At 39.3% G+C, this 22,132-nt stretch overlaps 1 protein-coding gene across 1 annotated transcript in view; it reads right to left on the reverse strand.

Annotated features, from left to right (window-relative positions):
• LOC117303302 (Down syndrome cell adhesion molecule-like protein 1 homolog) overlaps positions 1 to 22,132 on the reverse strand; it is a 109,960-nt gene that overhangs the window by 75,443 nt on the left and 12,385 nt on the right. Inside the window, exons 5-8 of the mRNA XM_033787469.1 lie at positions 19,699 to 19,986; positions 10,489 to 10,803; positions 9,634 to 9,921; positions 6,601 to 6,753 (exon numbers count right to left, since the gene is read on the reverse strand). Coding sequence (XP_033643360.1) covers positions 6,601 to 6,753; positions 9,634 to 9,921; positions 10,489 to 10,803; positions 19,699 to 19,986 — 1,044 coding nt within the window. The remainder of the gene's footprint in view (positions 1 to 6,600; positions 6,754 to 9,633; positions 9,922 to 10,488; positions 10,804 to 19,698; positions 19,987 to 22,132) is intronic.

Below are 22,132 nucleotides of genomic sequence, written 5' to 3' on the forward strand. Positions count from 1 at the left end.
CTAGTCCTAAGTAAGGACGAGTAAACTCATCCTCACTTGAGATAAGACTTGTCTTAACTCTTTATGAAATCCACCCCAGGGCCTAATGTCATACAGCCTGTAAGCACAAAAAATTGCTTAGCACAAACAAATGTCACTTAGCAAAAATAGGTTACCAGCCCAAAAACCATATACAGCTACCATTGCTGCATCTGGTACTACAATAATTTCTTGCTTAGCCAAGAAATTTGCTAAGCAAACATTTCTGCTTAACAATAACAGCTTTATGAAATTGGGCCCTAAATCAATGAAAGCTGGAAATTGGGTATACTTAGAAAACAAAAAATGGGTATAATAAAAGAAAAAGGGGTACACAAAGAGCAAGCATTGCATTAACAAGCTGTCTGTGATAAGGGGGGTACCTTCCCTTTGCCCTATAGTTTCCCCTCCGTTACCCTCCCCCACAGTGCCTGCATGGACAGATAGGGGGGCTGCTGACAACCCACTTTAGGTGGTGCCCTGAGTCGACCCTGGGTGGTGACAAGGTGACCTAAGCCTGAAAAGTTCATGATTGAAGACCCAGGAATATTGTTGATTTAGAAACTATAGAAATTTTTTTTTTGCAGATTTACACAACTTTAATGGTACAAAGAAGACTGTGGTGGAAAACTGAAGACTGAAATGCTTCATTTTTTAGAGAAATGGACAGAACGATTAGCTTTGATCTTCCGAGTCTGAAATCCGATGTTTCATTTCAGTGAAACATACTAATCCAGTACACCAATCCATGATCAACAACATTATCAAAATCATAAAACTCCAAATTGTAAATTCTCATGTCCATTTCCTTCCACTACCTGACTGTCATGGTTAATAGTTGTTTTAGTCCTTGACACATCTAACCCTGCCCCCCCCCCCTTCAGGGAGCTCACCCGTTACACTCGTTAGAATACGAAGTGTCGAAAGACGAGACTTCTCAACGGTTGCGTTGATTTAAGGCGACTGGCGTCAAACCATTACTCAACCGATTAAGATACTGCACGATTTTTGATAACGATGTTGTATTATTTAAAATTTGTCATTAAGGGCGGATTTTGCTGTGAGAGGATGTAAACACTGTTGGTAATTACTTAAACAAAATTGTGACGAGTTCTCATGTGAAAGTTTACGTAAATCGAAGGTGGCAATCATAATATATTAATCATCTTAAAATGTTACTTGGTTTAAAAGTCTGCATCTTCCATTGTTCAGGGCTTAATTTCATGGCTCTGATGCTTACAGTAAGCGAAGAATTGACACCTACGGAAGCAGGACAAATCTGCACTTACATCAACGTATTTCCCGTATAAGCAGGGAATTTTTGCAATATGCGTGTGCGTACTCCTCATTACTAGGTACCTGCGATGGTCGCCCAGGGCTGAACGCTCCCCCTCCCCAGGGAGCTAAGAAAAATTCAAAGAATGTTATTGGCCCAAGGGCACTAATGTAAAACGCATTGATACGGTTATCGAAAAATGCGTTTATAAGAAGTAGTTTTTATTATTATTACTATTAATAAAATAATTATTATTATTTCTATTTCCGGTGATTTTCAAGTCTTCAAAAGTAGTTTACCAGAAAACTTGTTAACAGCGGGTAAATAGCTGCCTAAATTGTGTCTTCCTCTCCACTTAAGCTCTCTCTCTCATGTCTCCATAATTTATCACCCTTGTGGTAAACTTTCCACCTGGATATTCATCATGTTTTGCAACTGGTTTCTTTCCCAAAGGAATGTTCTAACTGACGGGGTTGTGGCACCGCCGCAATGTTCTTTGATTTATAGTTTTGAAAACAACAGTCTCGAGTTTGACCATGTTGTGGGTGGGAAATGTTCCGAGTCCCCCAAGTTTTGCTACTTTATTTTCTTTGCCATTTTGAAACCCAAGGTTTTGTTTTGTGCTGTGTCATGCCTTGTGCTTATTAGGCCATGTGTCCACATTCCAAAACCAAGTTTTATTTGAGTTTTGTTTTACATGGACTGTAATGGACTTTTTTTTTTTTTTTCACCTTAAAATCAGACATCAGCCGTAAAGACAGTGGAAACTATTGGTAATTGTCAAAGACTAGTCTTCACAGTTGGTGTATCTCAACATATGCATAAAATAACTAACCTGGTCGTCGAAGTTACGAGATAATAATGAAAGAAAAAAACACCCTTGTCACACGAAGTTGTGTGCTTTCAGATGCTTGATTTCAAGACCTCAAATTCTAAACTTGAGGTCTCAAAATCAAATCACAGGAAAATTACTTCTTTCTTGAAAACTACGTCACTTCAGAGGGAGCTGTTTCTCACAATGTTTTATACTATCGACCTCTCCCCATTACTCGTAATCACTAAAGGTTTTATAATGATACCTATTTTGAGTAATTACCAATAGTGTCCACTGCCTTTAATGTGACATATTTTGTTGGTGTACATAACTTTTCAAAAGCAAAATACAGGGGAACGAAAAAGCTGCACAATCTGTTTCAAATTATTACACCTTCTCTTTAGGATGGCCGCAAGGTGGTCCTCTTGATTGGCTCATTAACTTTCCCAAGGTTACAAGATTGGTGTAACCTCCCTTAAGACTGACCCAGAAATTATCCCTCCCGCCCGCAGGGAAGAAACAATGTCTCTCCACTAACAACATTAGATTTTATCACTCAGCGCCCGCTGTCAAGAACAAAAATTCAGGATGCTCAAAAAAAAAAAAAAAATGGCTGGCCCGTGGCAGTGGAAATGAGATTTTCTTCAGGTAGGTTCCGTTGGTAATTTGGCAGTGATTGATGAACTATGGGATGTGACATTTTACCGAATGTTTGGGAGTTTAAAAAAAAAGGGGAAGATAAATTTAGAAGTTCAACTCAATTACCCTTTCAGTTGAACTTGAACCTTATCTTGTTTGCTGTTTGAGGTTTTGTCTTTAAGTAACTATTCGTCAGGGTGCACCTTTCCGTGTCATTAGTGCATCCATGTTTTTTTTCATCACCTTTTTCCCGTGCGAATGGTGCCAGAAACCCTGAAATAGGTGCTATATAACACACTGCTAAACCAACAGGGTAAAGGCAGTGAGTCTGTTTATCTAGCAGTAACACCTTTGGGAAGTACAGTTACCAGACGCTTGACACCTAACATTTCGTTACCAAAACTTTCAATCAAGGTTGATTGAGCTTTGGGAGACCAATAATATTGGTTTAGTCACCACAATATATTTTGCTCCTTTTTAGAATCAAATTTGTTGGTTTGTAAAAAGGAGCAAAATAAAAAAAAAGCATGAGACAGACAAATTATGTTCTTTTTAGAAATTTGTATACTACAATTAACATACATGTAGTATTTAAATATATAAAAAAAACATGAAGTTTTCTGTCTCATGCTATTTTTGTATGTTAACAAAGTAAACCTTGGAACTTTTTGTTTTCTGGACCTTATCTTTACTTAGACTTCTTTGTGCGAAAGAACATCATGCCAGAGGTAATTAAGGTTGCCAATAATTCTTCTTGATTATTATTCCTTGCTTTTTGGCAATATCTATAAAAAAAACGCTACTACCTTTTGAAACGTATACATTTCCTTTAAAAAGATCATCTCGGCAAACTAATTGGCGCTGTGTAAACTGTTGAGGGCACCAGATTGATTTGATCACCGATAAACTCCTCGGATTTACAACAAGGTTCCCACGAGGATGGAACTCATTAGACTCATCAGGAAGGCAGACAGTGTTAAGTATAAGAGGCTTCTCCGAGCACACAAACAAGGGAAGTCCACTCATAGAGATTTACACCCATCCACCCACCTGTTTCGAAGCAACAGGTCGTTCTCGTCAACAAAACGGTTTTCACAGTAGCAGTTTTTTCTTTTGCTCCTATGGATTGTAGGCAGTGGACACTATTGGTAATTACTCGAAATAATTATTGGCATAAAACCTTTCTTGGTGACGAGTAATGGGGAGAGGTTGATGGTATAAAACATTGTGAGAAACGGCTCCCTCTGAAGTGCCATAGTTTTCGAGAAAGAAGTAATTTTCCCTGAATTTGATTTTGAGACCTCAGATTTAGATTTTGAGGTCTCGAAATCAACTATCTAAACGCACACAACTTCGTCTGACAAGGGTGTTTTTTTCTTTCATTAATATCTCGCAAGTTCGATGACCGATTGAGCTCAAATTTTCACAGGTTTGTTTTTTTACGCTTATGTTGAGATACACCAACTGTGAAGGCTAGTCTTTGACAATTACCAATAGTGTCCACTGCCTTTAATGTGACATATTTTGTTGGTGTACATAACTTTTCAAAAGCAAAATACAGGGGAACGAAAAAGCTGCACAATCTGTTTCAAATTATTACACCTTCTCTTTAGGATGGCCGCAAGGTGGTCCTCTTGATTGGCTCATTAACTTTCCCAAGGTTACAAGATTGGTGTAACCTCCCTTAAGACTGACCCAGAAATTATCCCTCCCGCCCGCAGGGAAGAAACAATGTCTCTCCACTAACAACATTAGATTTTATCACTCAGCGCCCGCTGTCAAGAACAAAAATTCAGGATGCTCAAAAAAAAAAAAAAAAATGGCTGGCCCGTGGCAGTGGAAATGAGATTTTCTTCAGGTAGGTTCCGTTGGTAATTTGGCAGTGATTGATGAACTATGGGATGTGACATTTTACCGAATGTTTGGGAGTTTAAAAAAAAAGGGGGAAGATAAATTTAGAAGTTCAACTCAATTACCCTTTCAGTTGAACTTGAACCTTATCTTGTTTGCTGTTTGAGGTTTTGTCTTTAAGTAACTATTCGTCAGGGTGCACCTTTCCGTGTCATTAGTGCATCCATGTTTTTTTTCATCACCTTTTTCCCGTGCGAATGGTGCCAGAAACCCTGAAATAGGTGCTATATAACACACTGCTAAACCAACAGGGTAAAGGCAGTGAGTCTGTTTATCTAGCAGTAACACCTTTGGGAAGTACAGTTACCAGACGCTTGACACCTAACATTTCGTTACCAAAACTTTCAATCAAGGTTGATTGAGCTTTGGGAGACCAATAATATTGGTTTAGTCACCACAATATATTTTGCTCCTTTTTAGAATCAAATTTGTTGGTTTGTAAAAAGGAGCAAAATAAAAAAAAAGCATGAGACAGACAAATTATGTTCTTTTTAGAAATTTGTATACTACAATTAACATACATGTAGTATTTAAATATATAAAAAAAAACATGAAGTTTTCTGTCTCATGCTATTTTTGTATGTTAACAAAGTAAACCTTGGAACTTTTTGTTTTCTGGACCTTATCTTTACTTAGACTTCTTTGTGCGAAAGAACATCATGCCAGAGGTAATTAAGGTTGCCAATAATTCTTCTTGATTATTATTCCTTGCTTTTTGGCAATATCTATAAAAAAAACGCTACTACCTTTTGAAACGTATACATTTCCTTTAAAAAGATCATCTCGGCAAACTAATTGGCGCTGTGTAAACTGTTGAGGGCACCAGATTGATTTGATCACCGATAAACTCCTCGGATTTACAACAAGGTTCCCACGAGGATGGAACTCATTAGACTCATCAGGAAGGCAGACAGTGTTAAGTATAAGAGGCTTCTCCGAGCACACAAACAAGGGAAGTCCACTCATAGAGATTTACACCCATCCACCCACCTGTTTCGAAGCAACAGGTCGTTCTCGTCAACAAAACGGTTTTCACAGTAGCAGTTTTTTCTTTTGCTCCTATGGATTGTAGGCAGTGGACACTATTGGTAATTACTCGAAATAATTATTGGCATAAAACCTTTCTTGGTGACGAGTAATGGGGAGAGGTTGATGGTATAAAACATTGTGAGAAACGGCTCCCTCTGAAGTGCCATAGTTTTCGAGAAAGAAGTAATTTTCCCTGAATTTGATTTTGAGACCTCAGATTTAGATTTTGAGGTCTCGAAATCAACTATCTAAACGCACACAACTTCGTCTGACAAGGGTGTTTTTTTCTTTCATTAATATCTCGCAAGTTCGATGACCGATTGAGCTCAAATTTTCACAGGTTTGTTTTTTTACGCTTATGTTGAGATACACCAACTGTGAAGGCTAGTCTTTGACAATTACCAATAGTGTCCGCTGCCTTTAATACTCAAACAGGATAGTATATACAGCAAAACTTACTCTCAAGTGGGAGAAAAGGCTCAAAGAAGGTAGTATGAATTCTGTCTGCTTAGTTCTATAAGCTTATTAGTGGAACTTTTATGAGTTTCATGAAAGTGCTTTGGCTTACTTTGGAGCTCCTGGTAAAGGGAGTTAATTGATCAAGAGAGGTCTTCAAAGAATTATTTTAGGGCAATAAAAAACATTCATTTTTCTAAGTTAAAAATGTACCGGTTCATTTTGATTATTTGTTTTTAAATTTATTTGCATGTTTCATTTGATGAGCTTTTGTTTATTATGGGGGAAAAATGGCGATTATACTTTGGCTCGGTCAAATTTGTTATCTTCAAAAAGCGATTTTTGATACTGGGCTTCAAACAGGACAACTTGTTGAGCCAGATCCGAAGCAATAGCCATGGTTTTGAAAATGGCTTTGTGTTTCAGAAAGGGAACTGGTTAGTATTGACAGTCTTACCTAGTATAGCCACACCTTGAAACACTGCATTGTCTTTGTACCATGTGATATTCGCTTGCGGCTTGCTGAACGGTGGCCGGCAGCTTAGCGTCGCACGATCATCCTCAACGACCTCTGTGTCAGATGGGTTCTGGGTAAAAACCCAATCCATACCTAGAATGACAAACAACAAGAAGGGTTTCATATATTTTAAACAAAACACCGTCTTGAAGTGCTATTAATAATTAAAGGCAGCAAAACTATTGAAAAAATAAAAGACTCATTTATTTACAAAAGCACCATTTATAGTTTACAAGGTGCTGTAGCACAATTTGCAGCCAACCAAACCAGAAACTCTAGGGCAATTCTTGAAAATATGCACACTGGATTCTTTCACATGCATTACACAATACACAGGATCTACGGCTATTTGAAGGACAAAGCAATAATTTAGGTATCTAGTTTAAGGACACAAGTGTCAAGACTGGGACTCGAACCCACACTCTTCTGATCGAAAACACCAGAGCTCAAGTTTGGTGCATTTGATTGCTCAGCAACAACAAACATACAGCAATATGATTAATGAAGGAAAAAATAAAGAAAAAAAACCTCCAAACACTACTAAAGCACCTCTTCCTTTATATGCCAGAAACACTAATTTCACACAATGAACAGTCTAAAAATACTCGTCATTGACCTTTCGTGCCAGAAATTAAAAACCCAAGATCTTGAACAACTAAGACATCAAGCCTCTTCCCACAGGAAACTTCATCTCGGCTGTCGCTGGGGCGTTTGGAAGACGAATACCAAAGATAGGTCACCTTAGCCAAGAGACCTTTGGCTTAAAGAAACCGTCCCGACCTTATCTCGATCCAAACCTTGGGTACAAGGACGTGAATTAATCGGTAGAACAAAAAGCATTGTTTTACGGCCTTCTTCCCCGGGGATGGGTTAAAATAAACCTGTTATTCGTGCGGGCAGTTCTTTAAATGCCTCACCATGTGTCTCTGGTTTAGAGAATGGGAAGGGATAGGCCCATGAGTAGGGTTCTTTCCATGAGATGAATCCTGTTTCTGTTTCCTTTTGCTACCGAATTGATTTTGGAAAAGGTCAGCTCAGGGTAGAAACATTTAAAGAGGGGAGGGGTGAAGGGCGGATAAAGATGAATTGAATTTGTGTTTAAATTTTGTTCAGATTCTTGTGGAAGTTTTCTAAAGGGTATAGCTGGAAGCACTTTTGAGTGGTTACTGTGTATTTATGGGTGATTTTCAGCTGCATTGGTGATGATAGTGATGAAGCTTGGCAATTTCGGCAATGATGAAGGTTAACCTTTAACAAGTTTGAAATAATAATAAGTAATAGTTAGTTTTATTGAGCACCTCTCGCTGAAGACATTGTGTTTTTCACCGAACAAATCGGTACATGGTACAATGTTAATGATTAAATTCCATCCAAATTCTGAGAAAATTGCTATCAATAATCAACAATCAAAGAGGCACCCAAGAGAAATGTTTTCATCATCCTAACCAAGGACAACGGACGACGGGGAAGCATTCCCGCCCATCCGAACCATCTGATTCTGATGGGTCTCCTAGCTGCATTCAACAAAAAACCACATCAACAACGAAATAGAACTCCTGCAAAAAAGTAGTCACTTAGGAAATTAATTCAGACAGGCCAATCAGAGCGTCTACAGGAAAGCCAGGTCAAGAGACACCGATAAAAGGTCAATCAGTTCACTAAAGTCTAAAACCGTCCAGAGGTATTTGGACAAGCTTTGCTTTCAAATTTCTGTTTATTTTCTTTGACTCTCTTCGCTAATTTCTGCGGCATGTTTATGAGCGGACTTTTTGAGAATCAGCCTGGGTGAATCAAAGAGGAGTCTGTTGCCAATTGATAAAACTCATAACCCCACATGGACATTCCTTTTATTTTCAGATGAGTCATTGGGATTTTGACAGGCGTAACGGATGAAACAGGAATTGCTAAATGCCAATCAATATATAATCTTACGAACATAATTTATATTTTTGGTTATCACAGCAGGACACACAAATGTTTTCTGTGAAGGGTATTCATTTGTACACTTTGGTCTTTGTTTGTACGTTGAGTTATAAATGAGACAGTCGTAGGCAGAGCTTCCACCTGGGAAGGGCATGTCTTCCTGTGTATAAGTCACGTCAGTCTTTTGTCCGAACGTCAACTCATCTCATTTTGGATAATTGCCACTAGTATACTTGTAAACGCTCTCGGCATGCAGTCATCACGACTTATCGACACTTGAAAGTGACTTGGAACACATGTCCGCAATTATTTCTGAAGTGTAAAACAATCTGTTCCTGCTGGAGTTTTTTCACAGATCAAAGACATTTATGTCTAGCTCCGCAAGCGTGACATGTTCACCAAATGTACAACTGACATAACACCATGAATGGTTTCCTGTTGAAACGCTACCTCAACATTAGTCAGAACTTTATAGACAGTGATTGATTTAAACAATATTTTTTATTAAGTGTGTAAACAAACTGTTACTCACAATATGAGCAGACACTGGACACTATTGGTAATTGTCAAAAACCAGTCTTCTCACTTGGTGTATCTCAACATATACATAAAATAACAAACCTGTGAAAATTTGAGCTCAATCGATCGTCGGAAGTTGCGAGATAATAATGAAAGAAAAAACACCCTCGTCACACGAAGTTGCGTTCTTTCAGATGCTGGATTTCGAAACCTCAAATTCTAAATCTCTACTAAAAATATTTTCCTGTGCTTAGCAGGTTTGTGTGCTTACAGGCTTTATGACCTGCCGTCGATTTCACAAAACTCTTCCTAGGACTAACTTAGGATTAATCTTAGGACTTAGGACAAGTCCCAACCCTGCACTGTAGCATGCAGACCTTAAGATTAATCCTAAGTAAGGATGAGTTACTCGTTCTAACTCGAGATAAGGCGAGTCTTAACTCTTTGTGAAATCGACGGCAGGTCCTTTACAACAGCGTTCTAATCAGGATTAGGGTAAAGGGAACCAGACCATTATAACCATCTACTTACGTGCAGATATCAGAGCCACTGGATTGGTTGAGACTTGTCCCAGTCGACTGGTACCTGTACATACGTAGTTTCCCTCATACATATCAGCTACGTCAGCAAAGTACAGACTGCCGTCATTTCGGGCGTAACGCTCGGGTGTATCGATGAGATCATCGGGGTCGTCGAGCTTTCTCCAAGAGATCGAGGGCGCCGGGTCACCAAGGATCTGGCAGGAGAAAATGGCTGGTTCCCCGGCTGGGATGATTTGGTTTCGAGGCGCGATGCTGATGTATGGGTCTCCTGGATTGGCTGATGAAAAACAAACAAAGAAACAAGAAAAATCAATTAAATGGGGTTCCATTACGAGATTTTGAAAAATAGATGGCTATCTTAACTTCTAGGTTAAGTGTGATGTCACAATACAAATTACTATGGCAATACTGGACAACTCTTCATGAGATGAAAGTTAAGGTTAAGTAGAATCGAGCACTGGTAAGTTCCAATTGTTTAAAAACACATTTCCCAGTGACTGCTATTGCTGAGGTCTGCGCACAATGATTGGTCTTCATTTACCTCACTGAGGGCGCTGTTTGGGTCTTATGACATTATATGCAATGGGTCGATCAAAAAGTTGTCTTCAATTTCCTTGAACTCAAACTGGACCATCCCAACATGGTTTGAAAGATATCTGGCTTGGGTTTGAACAAAGAAATTGACTGGAGCGGGACCAAGGACCTTCGGATTAGCGTACCGATGCTCTATCAACTGAGCTGTCCAGCCCTGTTTTGCAGTCTCCCTACGTTAGCCTGTCATTGCGCATAGTTCATAAAGTATCATTATGTGGTACTCAAACCATGGCTAAAATTTATCACTTACGAAGAACTTCCAGGAACGAATAAGAGCTTCTCTGGACCTGTCCATTGAGCAGTGGGTTGCTCACCACGCATCGGTACGACCCCTCATGGCGCTTGCGTACATTATTAATCTGGAGTGTTTGCGACCACTTCAGGGAACCAGTCCCGCCGAATTGCTCCCCGTATGATAATTCATCTGTGACTGGTATCCCGTTTCTCTCCCAGATGATGGTTGGAAGCGGTCGGCTTTCACCCGAAACACATTGGAAGTAGGCGGGAGCCAGCTGTTTGTCGATCACAGTCTGGTTACCGGTGATCAGATCAACTGGGTTGAGAACTGGAGAAAAGAAAATAGGAAAAGTTTTGTTTTAAACTTGAGATTTAGATTTAAGTTAAAGCAGCTTCTCAATCAATATGGAATGGCCCTTTCTGCGCATTCAAATAATCATGTAGATTCATCGATTTGCCCGACCATTTTCTGGCAGGTCTGAAGATGGGGTTCAGACTATGAAGACTTTGTCTTATTTTAAACCACCATGTTGAAAATTGACTCAAGGTGTTTAAGGCCCAATCGAGTGATAAATGAAGGGCAAGGGTTAAAAAGAGAAGCCCTTTTTGAGGTATGGTGGCCACTATAGGAGTACAACGTGTGATTTGGGTGTAAACAGAACAAATTTACCCAAACCTAATAGTGCCGTAGTATTTTGTTGCATATCTCAAAAATGCTTAAGAGGGATGGAGCTTCTAATCTCTCTTTGGACACATTGACAATATCATCATCTTATAAGCACAATCTGGACAGCACAAGCACAGAGCAACAATGGTATTTGCAACCCACCCTCTCCAGGACAGCAGCAATGCTTGTAGAGTATTCACAAGATGTAAGGCGTAAGGTTTGTTGACTAGAGAGTATACGGAATAATACTCATTTGAAAACCAATGTTTTAGTTTCCCTTTAGTCTTTACTGACTATTGTATCCCAGAGCCCACCTGTGTATTGTCTGTGTTTGATCACCATTACCGACACCTGTCTATCATGTCAGACCAAATTAATTAACAACACAGGATTACGTACATTAAGAGCATTTCCTTGTTTGCCAATTATAGGAATTTACCTGTTTCATCACAGGTGTGTTCTGTCTCAGGCTAAAATTATAAAGAGTTGCTAATCCAGTTTTGTTTATAAACAGAAACAGTTAAAAACTTAAGGCAATAAGATTTACATTTGTTTGTGTGACTAGTGATATATATTTGTTTACAGTGAAATGCTTTGTTAAAAGTGACCGTTTTAATTTGAATGAGCCGAAAATTTGCTGAGCTAAAATGGGTTACCGGACAAGTAAAACCTCGAAATAACCCGCAGCACCACGGCAATTACTATGTACATTTTGCATGTGGTGCCCTTTGCAAATTTAAATTTTCTTTATAGAAGTGCCTCTTACCAGAGCGAAACTCAAGGCGCGAAAATACAATACTAAGTAAGCAAGTTTTCTGTCTGAAAGTTGAAGAAGGTGACCTGTATAATCCCTCGCCCCCTTCTTGAGGGGGAAATATCAGGTGACCTAGAGACATTTCCCGTTCTCCAGTTTCAGGACTTAATACCCCGATTTACTTCATTATCGGACAGGTGTGCCCGTTGTTTCACAAAACCCTTTCTTAAAAACTCTGACCTTGTTAACGTTTTAAACACAAACCAGACGCATGTCATTTAGTGGTCTAAGGACGGCTTAGTCCTTTACACCTTTCCCTTGTTTTGCAGGAGACAGGACTTTGGGCTAACCAAAGGATACTTCCGATTCAACCTTTTATAGAATTCACATGCAATCCACACAGGTGTGCGGGTTGAATCTCGGGATTGAATTTTTGAATCTTTGACCCTGTACGAGCTGTAACAGAAACCAGGCATGTTTGATGTTTTCGGCAGAAAATTAAAAGCTGGCCTTGAAACCACCAATACGCCCCATATTTTAGAAAGACTTCGATCAGATATGAACATTTTCAGCAATGCTTCCCCCTTCCAAATAGACCCCGCCATCACGCTACCATCTTAGATGTAAAACAATGATGCAACAACGGGAATCGCACTATGATGCCATGTGCATTTATGTTCAATTTTTTACCATATCCAAATGTCGTGCAAATAACCAAATAACTGGCTAGCTTTTACCAAACCAATAGACCCTTGTAGTGGGCGACATCACTGAGTTCAAACAATAGAAATGTGCATGTGTTTACGCACAGCTAGCAACTGTCAGCCAATGATAGGTCTTCATTAACCTCAGTGAGGGAGCTGTTTGGGTCTGATGACGTAATGTGCCGAAGGGGTCTATTGTATGTTTTTTGATTTCATAGTTAATCTGTTCTTCCAAAAAAAATCATTATTTAGCTCCACCTGGCCACTTAGATTAATTGTCTAACAATCTACTGACAGTTTTTTGTATGCAGCTCAAAGTATGTTGTAAATATTATTAGACCCAACTAATAATGCCAATTGCTTGGAACATCTGCAACGACACCCATTGGTTCAGAGAGCCTGACCCAAATTTCCTCAATTCAAAAATAATGGCAAATCTTAATCAGCTGATCAGAATTCACAAGAGACTGAAGTAAAGTATAACATAAAAAAAAAAACTTTCTTTGACAGGCTTTTGTAATTTGTTCCCTTTCTATAGATCTGATTCATACCTCTGACCTACATTTTATCCAAATCACCAGCTGTGCCTAAATATATATTTGTAGATTTTACAGTCACATGTTGCCGTCAATGATTTGTTACATCCGATCCCAAAATGTGCTCCACCAATATTTCCCCAGATGAAATTCTATTGATATGGTAAGCCAGCTGTTACTAGAATAAATCCCCGTCAAGGTGCCCATTATGTTCCAACCACTGACCCAGGAAGTGAATTTCGTTCCGACCGGCAGATGCTCCCATCTGTCGGTTCACCTGTGGGTCAACAGGTGAACCTCATGGCTAGTGAAGGGAACCAGTGATGGACACAAGGGGAGGGGGACCAGAGAGAGTAAAAGGGGGACAGAGCAAGGCTCAATTTGATAAAGCTGTTAAGCAGAAAATTCTGCTTAGCAAATTTCTTGGCTAACCAAGAAATGACTGAGGACCAGTCGCAGTAATCTGAATTCTCGCTTGTAACCTATTTTTGGTAAGCAACTGTTTTTTTGAGCTAAGCAAGTCTTAAGACTAGCCGTAAGTTTTTACTCGAGATAAGATTCGTCTTAACTCTTTGTGCAGTCTACCCTAGGGACTCCACTATAATTGTGCAAACTCTCAACTTGTCCATGTAACAAAAGTTGTTGCCTATTTAAGCAAAAGCGTTTTAATTCGGAAGGATGATTAACCCTTGTTTAATGAGGAAATAAAAACACAAATTAATTAATTTGCAAAGCGTCAATCCATGCCCTTTGCTGCTTTATTTTTTACCTTGCGTCAACACCTCACACCACATGCATGGACTAATAAGACATCCTGAAACTCAAGGTACACAAACGGCAAAACGTTTACCTGTAAATGTTTTGAGTGAAAACACAAGAGTTCAAATATGTCGTACATCGTATTGAGACAGCTACGCTCCGCTTCGCTTGGCCCAAGTTTTTTGTCTTTGTAAGATTTGTATCAACAGATGTAAATATTATTGTTTTTCAAACAACTATACAAAGGACTTCAAAATAGACTGTTAAATTAAGTAATGACGTCAAAAAGTTCGTGGGGAAACTTTATTTGGACGTGAGGGCTACAGACAGGTGGTTCGCCGAGACTTTCTTTCAGTAATCACAGATTCAGTACTTGTGGAGTCGACTCATGCTTTTGACAACACTTTTACTGGCAGGTTCTATCCCATTGGCTGGTAACCTGTTTCTGCTGAGCAAGTGCTTAGCATGTTTTCATGCTTACAAGTTTTCTGAAATTGGGCCCAGATGAACCTATGTAAAGAATTACAATGCAAATTGTTTTTCGCCAATAGAGTGGTGTTTTCTCCCTAAAAATAGAGCTAGCTCAGTCTGTATTAACATGCTAAATTGAGGTATCCCGCCAAAAAAGTTGTGCACTTGGGGCTTTGCCTATCTACACCACTTTCAAGTCAACTTTGATTAAATCTTCAAACTTTGAAGAACAAAGTACCAATGCATTGTCAACACTTGGCACCCAAACCGCCCCCCCCCCCTACCCAATTCGCACTCCAGGCTTAACTTTCCTCTAATTATCCACTTTCAAGTCGACTATAATAATTACCTCTTTACTTTGAAACCTTTTGTCATCGGACCCCTACTCTGAAACTGTGTCATAAAATTAAACGTGTCCCAGCTGAGGAAAATTTAATAAAAAAAATATTTGCCCGTGGCAATGTGAACGAGAGGAAATTTCTTCATATTGTCCAGCTGTACGGAGCTGCCGTGAAAATGCGAGTTGCACTGAGAGTAGTGCATCGAGTTACACAGCGGTAAACAATAAGTTGGATAGTTTCAATGTAAACAGCTAATTTTTATCAGGTTTTTCTGGTAAAAAATTGTCGGCTTTGGAAAATTCAACAGTGGCCAACAGCCAAAAGGGAAAACTTTGTTACATTTTTGCAGCTGTCTATTTAAAATATTGTTACTGCAAGTTTGTACGACCACATTTATGTGTGGAATTGAATGTTATGTAAAAAAAAAAATGCATAGATGGTTGGACCATGCCTTTGCAAAATCGGCAACAGATATTTTACAATGTTGCTTGCAGAAAGTTCTTTTCAAACTGCCTAGATACCCTTTTCCTCCATGATACAAACAATGTTACGCATACTCTTTTTACTCTCAATTTACAGCCAATTTGTTTAGGAAATAAATATTAGGTTGAATCGAGTACTCATTTAAGATAGTTTGTTGGTAATTTGTATAGGAAATAAACGTTAGGCAGAATCGAATACTCATTTAAGATAGAGTATCAGTAATTTGCAAAGGAAATAAATGTTGATTTGAATTGCACTTCCCGAGGTAACTTGTCTGTGGGGTCGACATGTTACCAGTATCATTTGTAAGTTCAATGACATCATACTTTGACTAAGACTATTTATTTTTAGTGTGTGTCAGAAGAAGTACAAATAACAAGTTCGATTTAAAACTTAGCATGGTGGAAGTATAACTAAGATAGGTTTGCGGTAACACCATGTGAAAATCTTTTATGAGTAACGTTGGTTCTGAAAAGAACCGGTGCTAAAGATTCAACGTTTGATCAGTATGCTCTGATCATCTTCAGGAGAATGAAACAAAAATGACATCATATCTTGATTGGCAGCACATTATGCTTACACACCACTCTCGTTACAGTTTGCAAATTTTCCACAGTCCTTTTAAAATAATCATTGCAAGTGACTGGTCTGACTTAAGAAATTTGACCACAACAATGAAGTTTACTGAAGAATCGCATACAACCATAGAGCAAGGAACAGCTGGTCTATAAGTAAGTTATATAAAGTGATGAATTACTATTGTTTATCATAATATTTCTGGTAAAGAAACCAAGGATGCATCAGAAGTGAACTTAATCACTGCCGCTACATGTAGCAAGGCCTGTGGAAACCTGTAAACAAGGGTGCCTGCTGTGTGACCCATAAACAAATGACTTATAGCCTAATGCATCTTTTGAACCCTACCCTGAGTATCGCTTGTTGACTCCTCGTACTTTTCTGTTCTCTCAATTTGACCATTTTATTTAAAGATGTTGATATGTCACAACGGGGTCACTTTTACGACGGGAAGGTATCTGTCTGAGTTTTGTCTGGGGTTTTCATCAAACCTGATGATCCAGTGATAGTAAATGTTGGCACGAATTCAACACTTTATTTGCGGGCATGACGAATAACAACACACTGAGGAATTTACATCTGGGGGGAAGACACGGGACGAGACTTTACAACCAAAAGTCTGACAAAATTACCATCATCTTTAGAAACTAGTGACCTAAAGAGCCATGAACTGAAGAAATAACACACAAACTAATCGAGCAGACATTCAGATGCGTAAACAGCGCGGGTGAGAGAGTTTGAGAAACGAGTGATGATATACGACGCAGACCCGTGTTAATTGTGGTATCCTCACTGTCTTGGCATTCGCAGATTGAACAATCCGAAGAGACCGTTGACGTTGGGTGGTCTCGGGAAGGAAATATCTCATTGCTCGACTTTGCTGGAGGGTAATCAATGATTACTCTTGGAACATTTAGAATCTGAACCAAAACGCTTTTCAAACTGGTGTCTCTTATCTTTGGGGAATACAGTCCAGGGGAAGCCCGCCCCACTGTTATTCCAGCGCACTTTCATACAGTCCCCGCCATTCAATGAGGTTCCGGTTGCTCGTTTGAAGGATACACCGGGGTTTTAATGCTTACCCCTACTCAAGAGCAAGGGTGGCTATTCCCATTTGCCAGGGGTAGATCAGGGTTAAAGTGATCATAGTGTGAAATAGTCGGCTGTTCCTCCCCGAGGGCATCCCCGGGGAATAATATAATAGTGTGGAAGGGTCTGAAGATGCAGTAAGGGGGGGGGGGGGGTCTTATATTCTACACTTGCTGGAAAGTGTACATGTAAATCACATGGCTGAGTCAACAGGGCACAGATGATTGTGTGTATGGCTGGATTAAAGAATTCATGGAACAGAGTTCTGCTGTGAATCAGAATGGACTATTTCTGGTAATTGTTAACAAACAGTTAATTGAAACAAAATACATGGATGGAAGACTTCTACTGTGGTCTAAAAATGCAATTGCAGTGCCGAGATTTTGAATCATACCATAAAAGAAAGCTCTTTGCAGAGATGTTGAAGGTTACCCATTTTGGATTATAACCTACATCAGGTACCACAAACTTTTTGTGCATGCTGACTTGTTCCCTGACGCGGAACAATTACCCTTCTCTTTTGAGGCCCAGCTTTGATCAATAAATAAAATGAAAAAATAAAACATTCTTTCTAAAAAGTATTGTAGGCATGGTAGGTACATGTATGAAAAAAGAAGTACTAAAAACGTAATTGACATTTGACATTGACATTTTGTCTGAATACGATTGGAAACGGGCGAGTCAATGAAATAATCTGTCAAAAATACAAAACCCCACACATGACTTAAATTTCAATGAAGACAAACTTTCAACTAAAAGAAATTCTGAAATTAGATTATTTCAGAGAATTTAGGAAAAGAATCACGTAAACCTTTCCGTAACAAATTGCAAGAGTCCCTGTAGAGGGTAACCATAAGGATCCATTTTCATGTTTTGAGTGATAGAAACATCTGCGAGTCCCAAAAGGCTTCCAATGAATTCCTCTGACGATGATTGGCACCTAGAGGAAGTATCTTTTAACCCACGTCGATCCAGCCAAGAGTCGCTAAAAGCTTGCTGGCCCCCTTTTTGCCCCCCTTTCCCAGGGTTTCTCTCTCACTCACCCATAAAGCCCCCCCATGAGGGTGGTAGAACGGTATCTCAAAGATCAATTTTTCTGTTCTTGATAAAAATATTTATTGAGACGTCGCTATGTCTTCCATGTCTTTCAGTGAGGGATTATGTTTTAAGTGATACACTGGGTCCCTGTAGCAATTTATTAAAGCAGATCATCATTCTTTTGAAAAGGGTATTTTCATTTTTTTATTGGACAATCTTTGCTTTTTCTAAAGATACTTTCCGAAGGCCGCAGCAACAAATCTAATACAGACACTTGTCTTTCATCCTCCAGGCACACATAATGTCTCTAAGGACAATCCGCTGCATGGACAAGATTATCTTCTGAACCTCTGGGCAAAGCAAAGCAATACAAGTTTGCGTAATTTCTAACTCAATATAAAAGTCAAGGTTAACAGAAATACTGCCCCACTTTTAGAGACCGTAGCGGCCAGAAGCGGCTAATTCTACCAAAATGCTTAATGGTTGCAAAATCTGACCTAGTTCTACTCAGGTCAAGTAAAGATCACATCCTAGGGTGCGTTTTCGCTGCCGTAACCAACAACTGTTTCAGTTGAACTTGCCATTGGTTGATCACTGGCTTATTGCCTAAAACAGTTGATTATGATCGCCAAAGCGCAGTCCTAAATTGACACTACTTTTCAAAATTTTCACATTTCTGTGTTTTTAAAACAAAACCAAATTTTCAGTTCATATTATTTTTTCAGACACTTTTCAAGTTTTTTTTTTACATTATTATATAAATTTGGCATTATTGTGAAAAAGAAACTGTGGATGAAACTTATATCTTAATGACAGGAGAATTTTTCCACAGAATGCATTGCCACTATGCAAGGTTTAAAATCCAAAAATAATTCAAGTCTCTAACCCTGATGATTTGTGGGGAACAAGATTGCGCAAAATAAACTGTAAACCGGGGAAATAATGACAACCGCAAAAAAACACAAAAAATACTATTACACTGACAAGACCTTGAACCTAATCCAGATCTGAAAAAGAACACACTAAAATAAAAACAAAACCTTGCATGTAGGTCAGAAATATGAGAACCTTAAACCTAATATACCCAAGAGCCCTTTGTATTAACCAACCGCATCCGTCGGCAACAAAATGAAGAGTTACACGCCCCTCTTTAAAGAACTGGGCTTCGCCCCGCCCCTGCCTTTCCTCCCCCTTCTTTACCCTACCCTTCCCGTTTTGCGACACAAGAGAAACTTCCGCCATTTTCCTCCATGCCTAGTTACGTCCATAATTAGGCTGTATTAAATGATACGGTTTAGTGATGGCCGCAATCAGGCCGTGCAGTCAATGCTGGGGGGAGGAAGTCTGATAACCCGATTTTTTCTTTTCTTTTCTTTTTCTCTCTCGATGCTTTGGATGGCCTCGGGGGCTTTGTATAAAAATACGTGCGAGAACGTTTCTACATTTCATTCTATTTACAGATAACTTCAAGATGTTCCAAGTCTGTTCACATGACCAGCTTACTCCCAGGTTCCAGATGTGTAAAAGCACAGTGGGTTAGTACTGCTAAGCAGGAAACTGTTGAGCCACAAAATCTTGCCCTGAGCACACTAATGTTAAACAAAAGTGTTCATGATCTAAAGAGTTTTAAAGTTTGCTCATCAGAAAGATTGGTTTATTTTTAGGAAACTTTCTGCAGAATCGGGGAGAGTTGGTATCTCTGCATGCAAAATCCTCCAAATGTATTTGTTGTTCAATCAGCAAAATTGTTCCTGTGTTAATTTGAGAGATAAAACTTACTCCGAAAGGAAAGCTTGAAAACTTACAGGCAAAATACAACATGGCCGCCAGGCTTTCTCTCTGCTCCAAGAGACCTCCAGAAACAACAAGGCTGGCCGTGCAGGAATACGTCCCCTCGTCTCCCGTCTGCGTCGATACCAACTGAAGGGTCCCGTTAGGAAAGATGGTCACTCTCCCGCCGGCACTGAGCGGGGTGCTGTTATGTTTCCATTGGACTGAGATCGTACCACGGTTTTGGGTATCGGCCGCCATGCAGTCAAAGTAAACTGGCTGTCCCTGGGCAACAACTTTGTCATACGGCTCCTCTCGAAATTCTGTAATAATAATAAAAAAAAACAAGGATTTAAAACAATCTAAAAGATCAGAGAAAAGCCAGCTTCAACTTTGATTATATAAAGACCGGTTCAATGCGAAGCAAGGCAAGTGCTACGAACAATATCTAGTGCGCCACTTTCTAATTCTTTTTATGTTCTTGCCTTCGTGTCGAATTGTTCAAATGGAGAGAGTTTATGAAAGGTTGAGATAAGACTAGTAGTGTAGATTGAGGCCAACAAGATCTCAAAGTTCAAAGGTCCCATCAAATGCAAGACAAACATGTTTGCAAATAATGCATTTAGGGATTTATTATATGTTTTGCCCACTTTTTTGCTTGTAATCTTTTCCAAAGGCCTAAATTTCCCAGCAGGGACCTATTTTTTGGCTTACTTTACAGTAATTATGTCAAGTGCATTATTACACAGGTATGCAGGGATTTTTTGTTTGGGTGCATTCGAACGCCACTCTATTAGGCACTCTTTCCTAAACACAGCTAGCGCAGAAATTCAAAGCGTGCCCTGTAAGCCAGCAATGGTGGTCCCAAGCACTGAATCCAGCAATGAAATGTGGCTCAGATTGCATCGCATTCGCTTGCAAACCCTCATAATTGAAAACTCAGCATACATGTATCTTTCATTCAAATACTTTGAGACCCCCGTACAAAGGTATAAAAGTACTTTATATGAACCAAGCTTTCATTCTATAATTATTGGTTCCCACCTTAAAAAAAAGTTTTCACACTTTTCGTAAAAGTCAGAGTTAAGCCCTCCAAACGAAAAGTCATCGTGGATAAGGGCAAACGTCAATATCGCTGACAGTTGCAAAGCGCAATATACTTTTAACAACACCCTCATGAGGAAACACATTAACACGTGTAATTTCCTGCTCTCCATTGACAATACTCATTGAAAATTAATTACGTTTATTCTTCAACGAGAAGCCAAACCTTTCCCCCGCTAATAATAGCTAGGAACCTGTGCAGGCAGGACGAATGTTCTTAACGTATTGACAGTTGAAACATCACGGGCAATTTTAACTAACACCTCGGAAGGGAAAAGTTTCAACACCTGACGTGCTGCATCCCTGATGATAAATATGCACCGGGTTCCCCCAGTGCAAGCCAGGGGCTAGAAGTGACAAATTAAGGTATGGGGGGAACAACATGGTTCATGACAAAACCTGGGGACAATTTCATGTTCGGTAAGTTTACCGAAATAGGTAGAAAAAGCTAATCTGGAGGTCGTTGGTTCAAATCCCACTCTTGTAAAAAAATTCTTTGTTCAACCCCAAATCATTAAAACTCACCCTTTTATTTGAAATTTGACAAATTTCATAAAAGGTCAGTGTTTGTCAAAACAGGTATTGACCCCTAGCACTTGGCGACTGTGTCACACTCACCATTTTAGTGGTCAATAGGTTTACATGTAAATGCTGATCGCCTAAATTGCGCACTTCACTGAATAACGCACAAAGTGACATTGCCCACCAAAAAGGCACATCCAAGATTATTCTGATGATGTCGTCAGGTGAAATGGGTCAATAGGGGGTATGTTTTACATCAGGAAGTTATTGTGACAACCAAGGTCATAAAGGGTGTGATAGTCGCCACTGAATGTGTTTACGATAAACAGCTAAATATGAAATTCATATTCAAAGGAAATATGATAAATTAGCAGATTAAAGAGGGAAAGTGAGTTCATCATGACTTTCCAGTGCCAGCTGTTCAGGATTTTGTTTTGGTGTGTTTTTGTACCTTCTGTGAGGTCAGCTTTTACCTAAACTAGTGCCTCCAAAAAATCACCCATTTTGCCTGATACAATACGAAGTATGCTTGAGTGGGAGAGTGCAACCAAAAATGAAAGCATTAATTTCTTTCTTTCTGTTTTGCGTTCGCCCTTGAATCACCGATTCTAAATTGACATTTTAGGTTACGTGACATAAAGCATTATGGTCTCCCAAACCCTTTAGGATATGGTGAACATAACAGATAGGGGGAGACAGGAGTTCATGTTAATACTCAAATTTCCACATGTTAAACTCTCTTAACTTTCAAAGCAAAAAAAAAAAATGTGATTTTTATTTAAGCACCCAAGCTCGGAAGTACCGTAATCCGAGATGTTTCGAATTGATTGAGTTTTAAAACCA

Source organism: Asterias rubens, chromosome 19 (assembly GCF_902459465.1).
Source record: "Asterias rubens chromosome 19, eAstRub1.3, whole genome shotgun sequence".
NCBI classification, from domain to species: Eukaryota; Metazoa; Echinodermata; class Asteroidea; order Forcipulatida; family Asteriidae; genus Asterias; species Asterias rubens.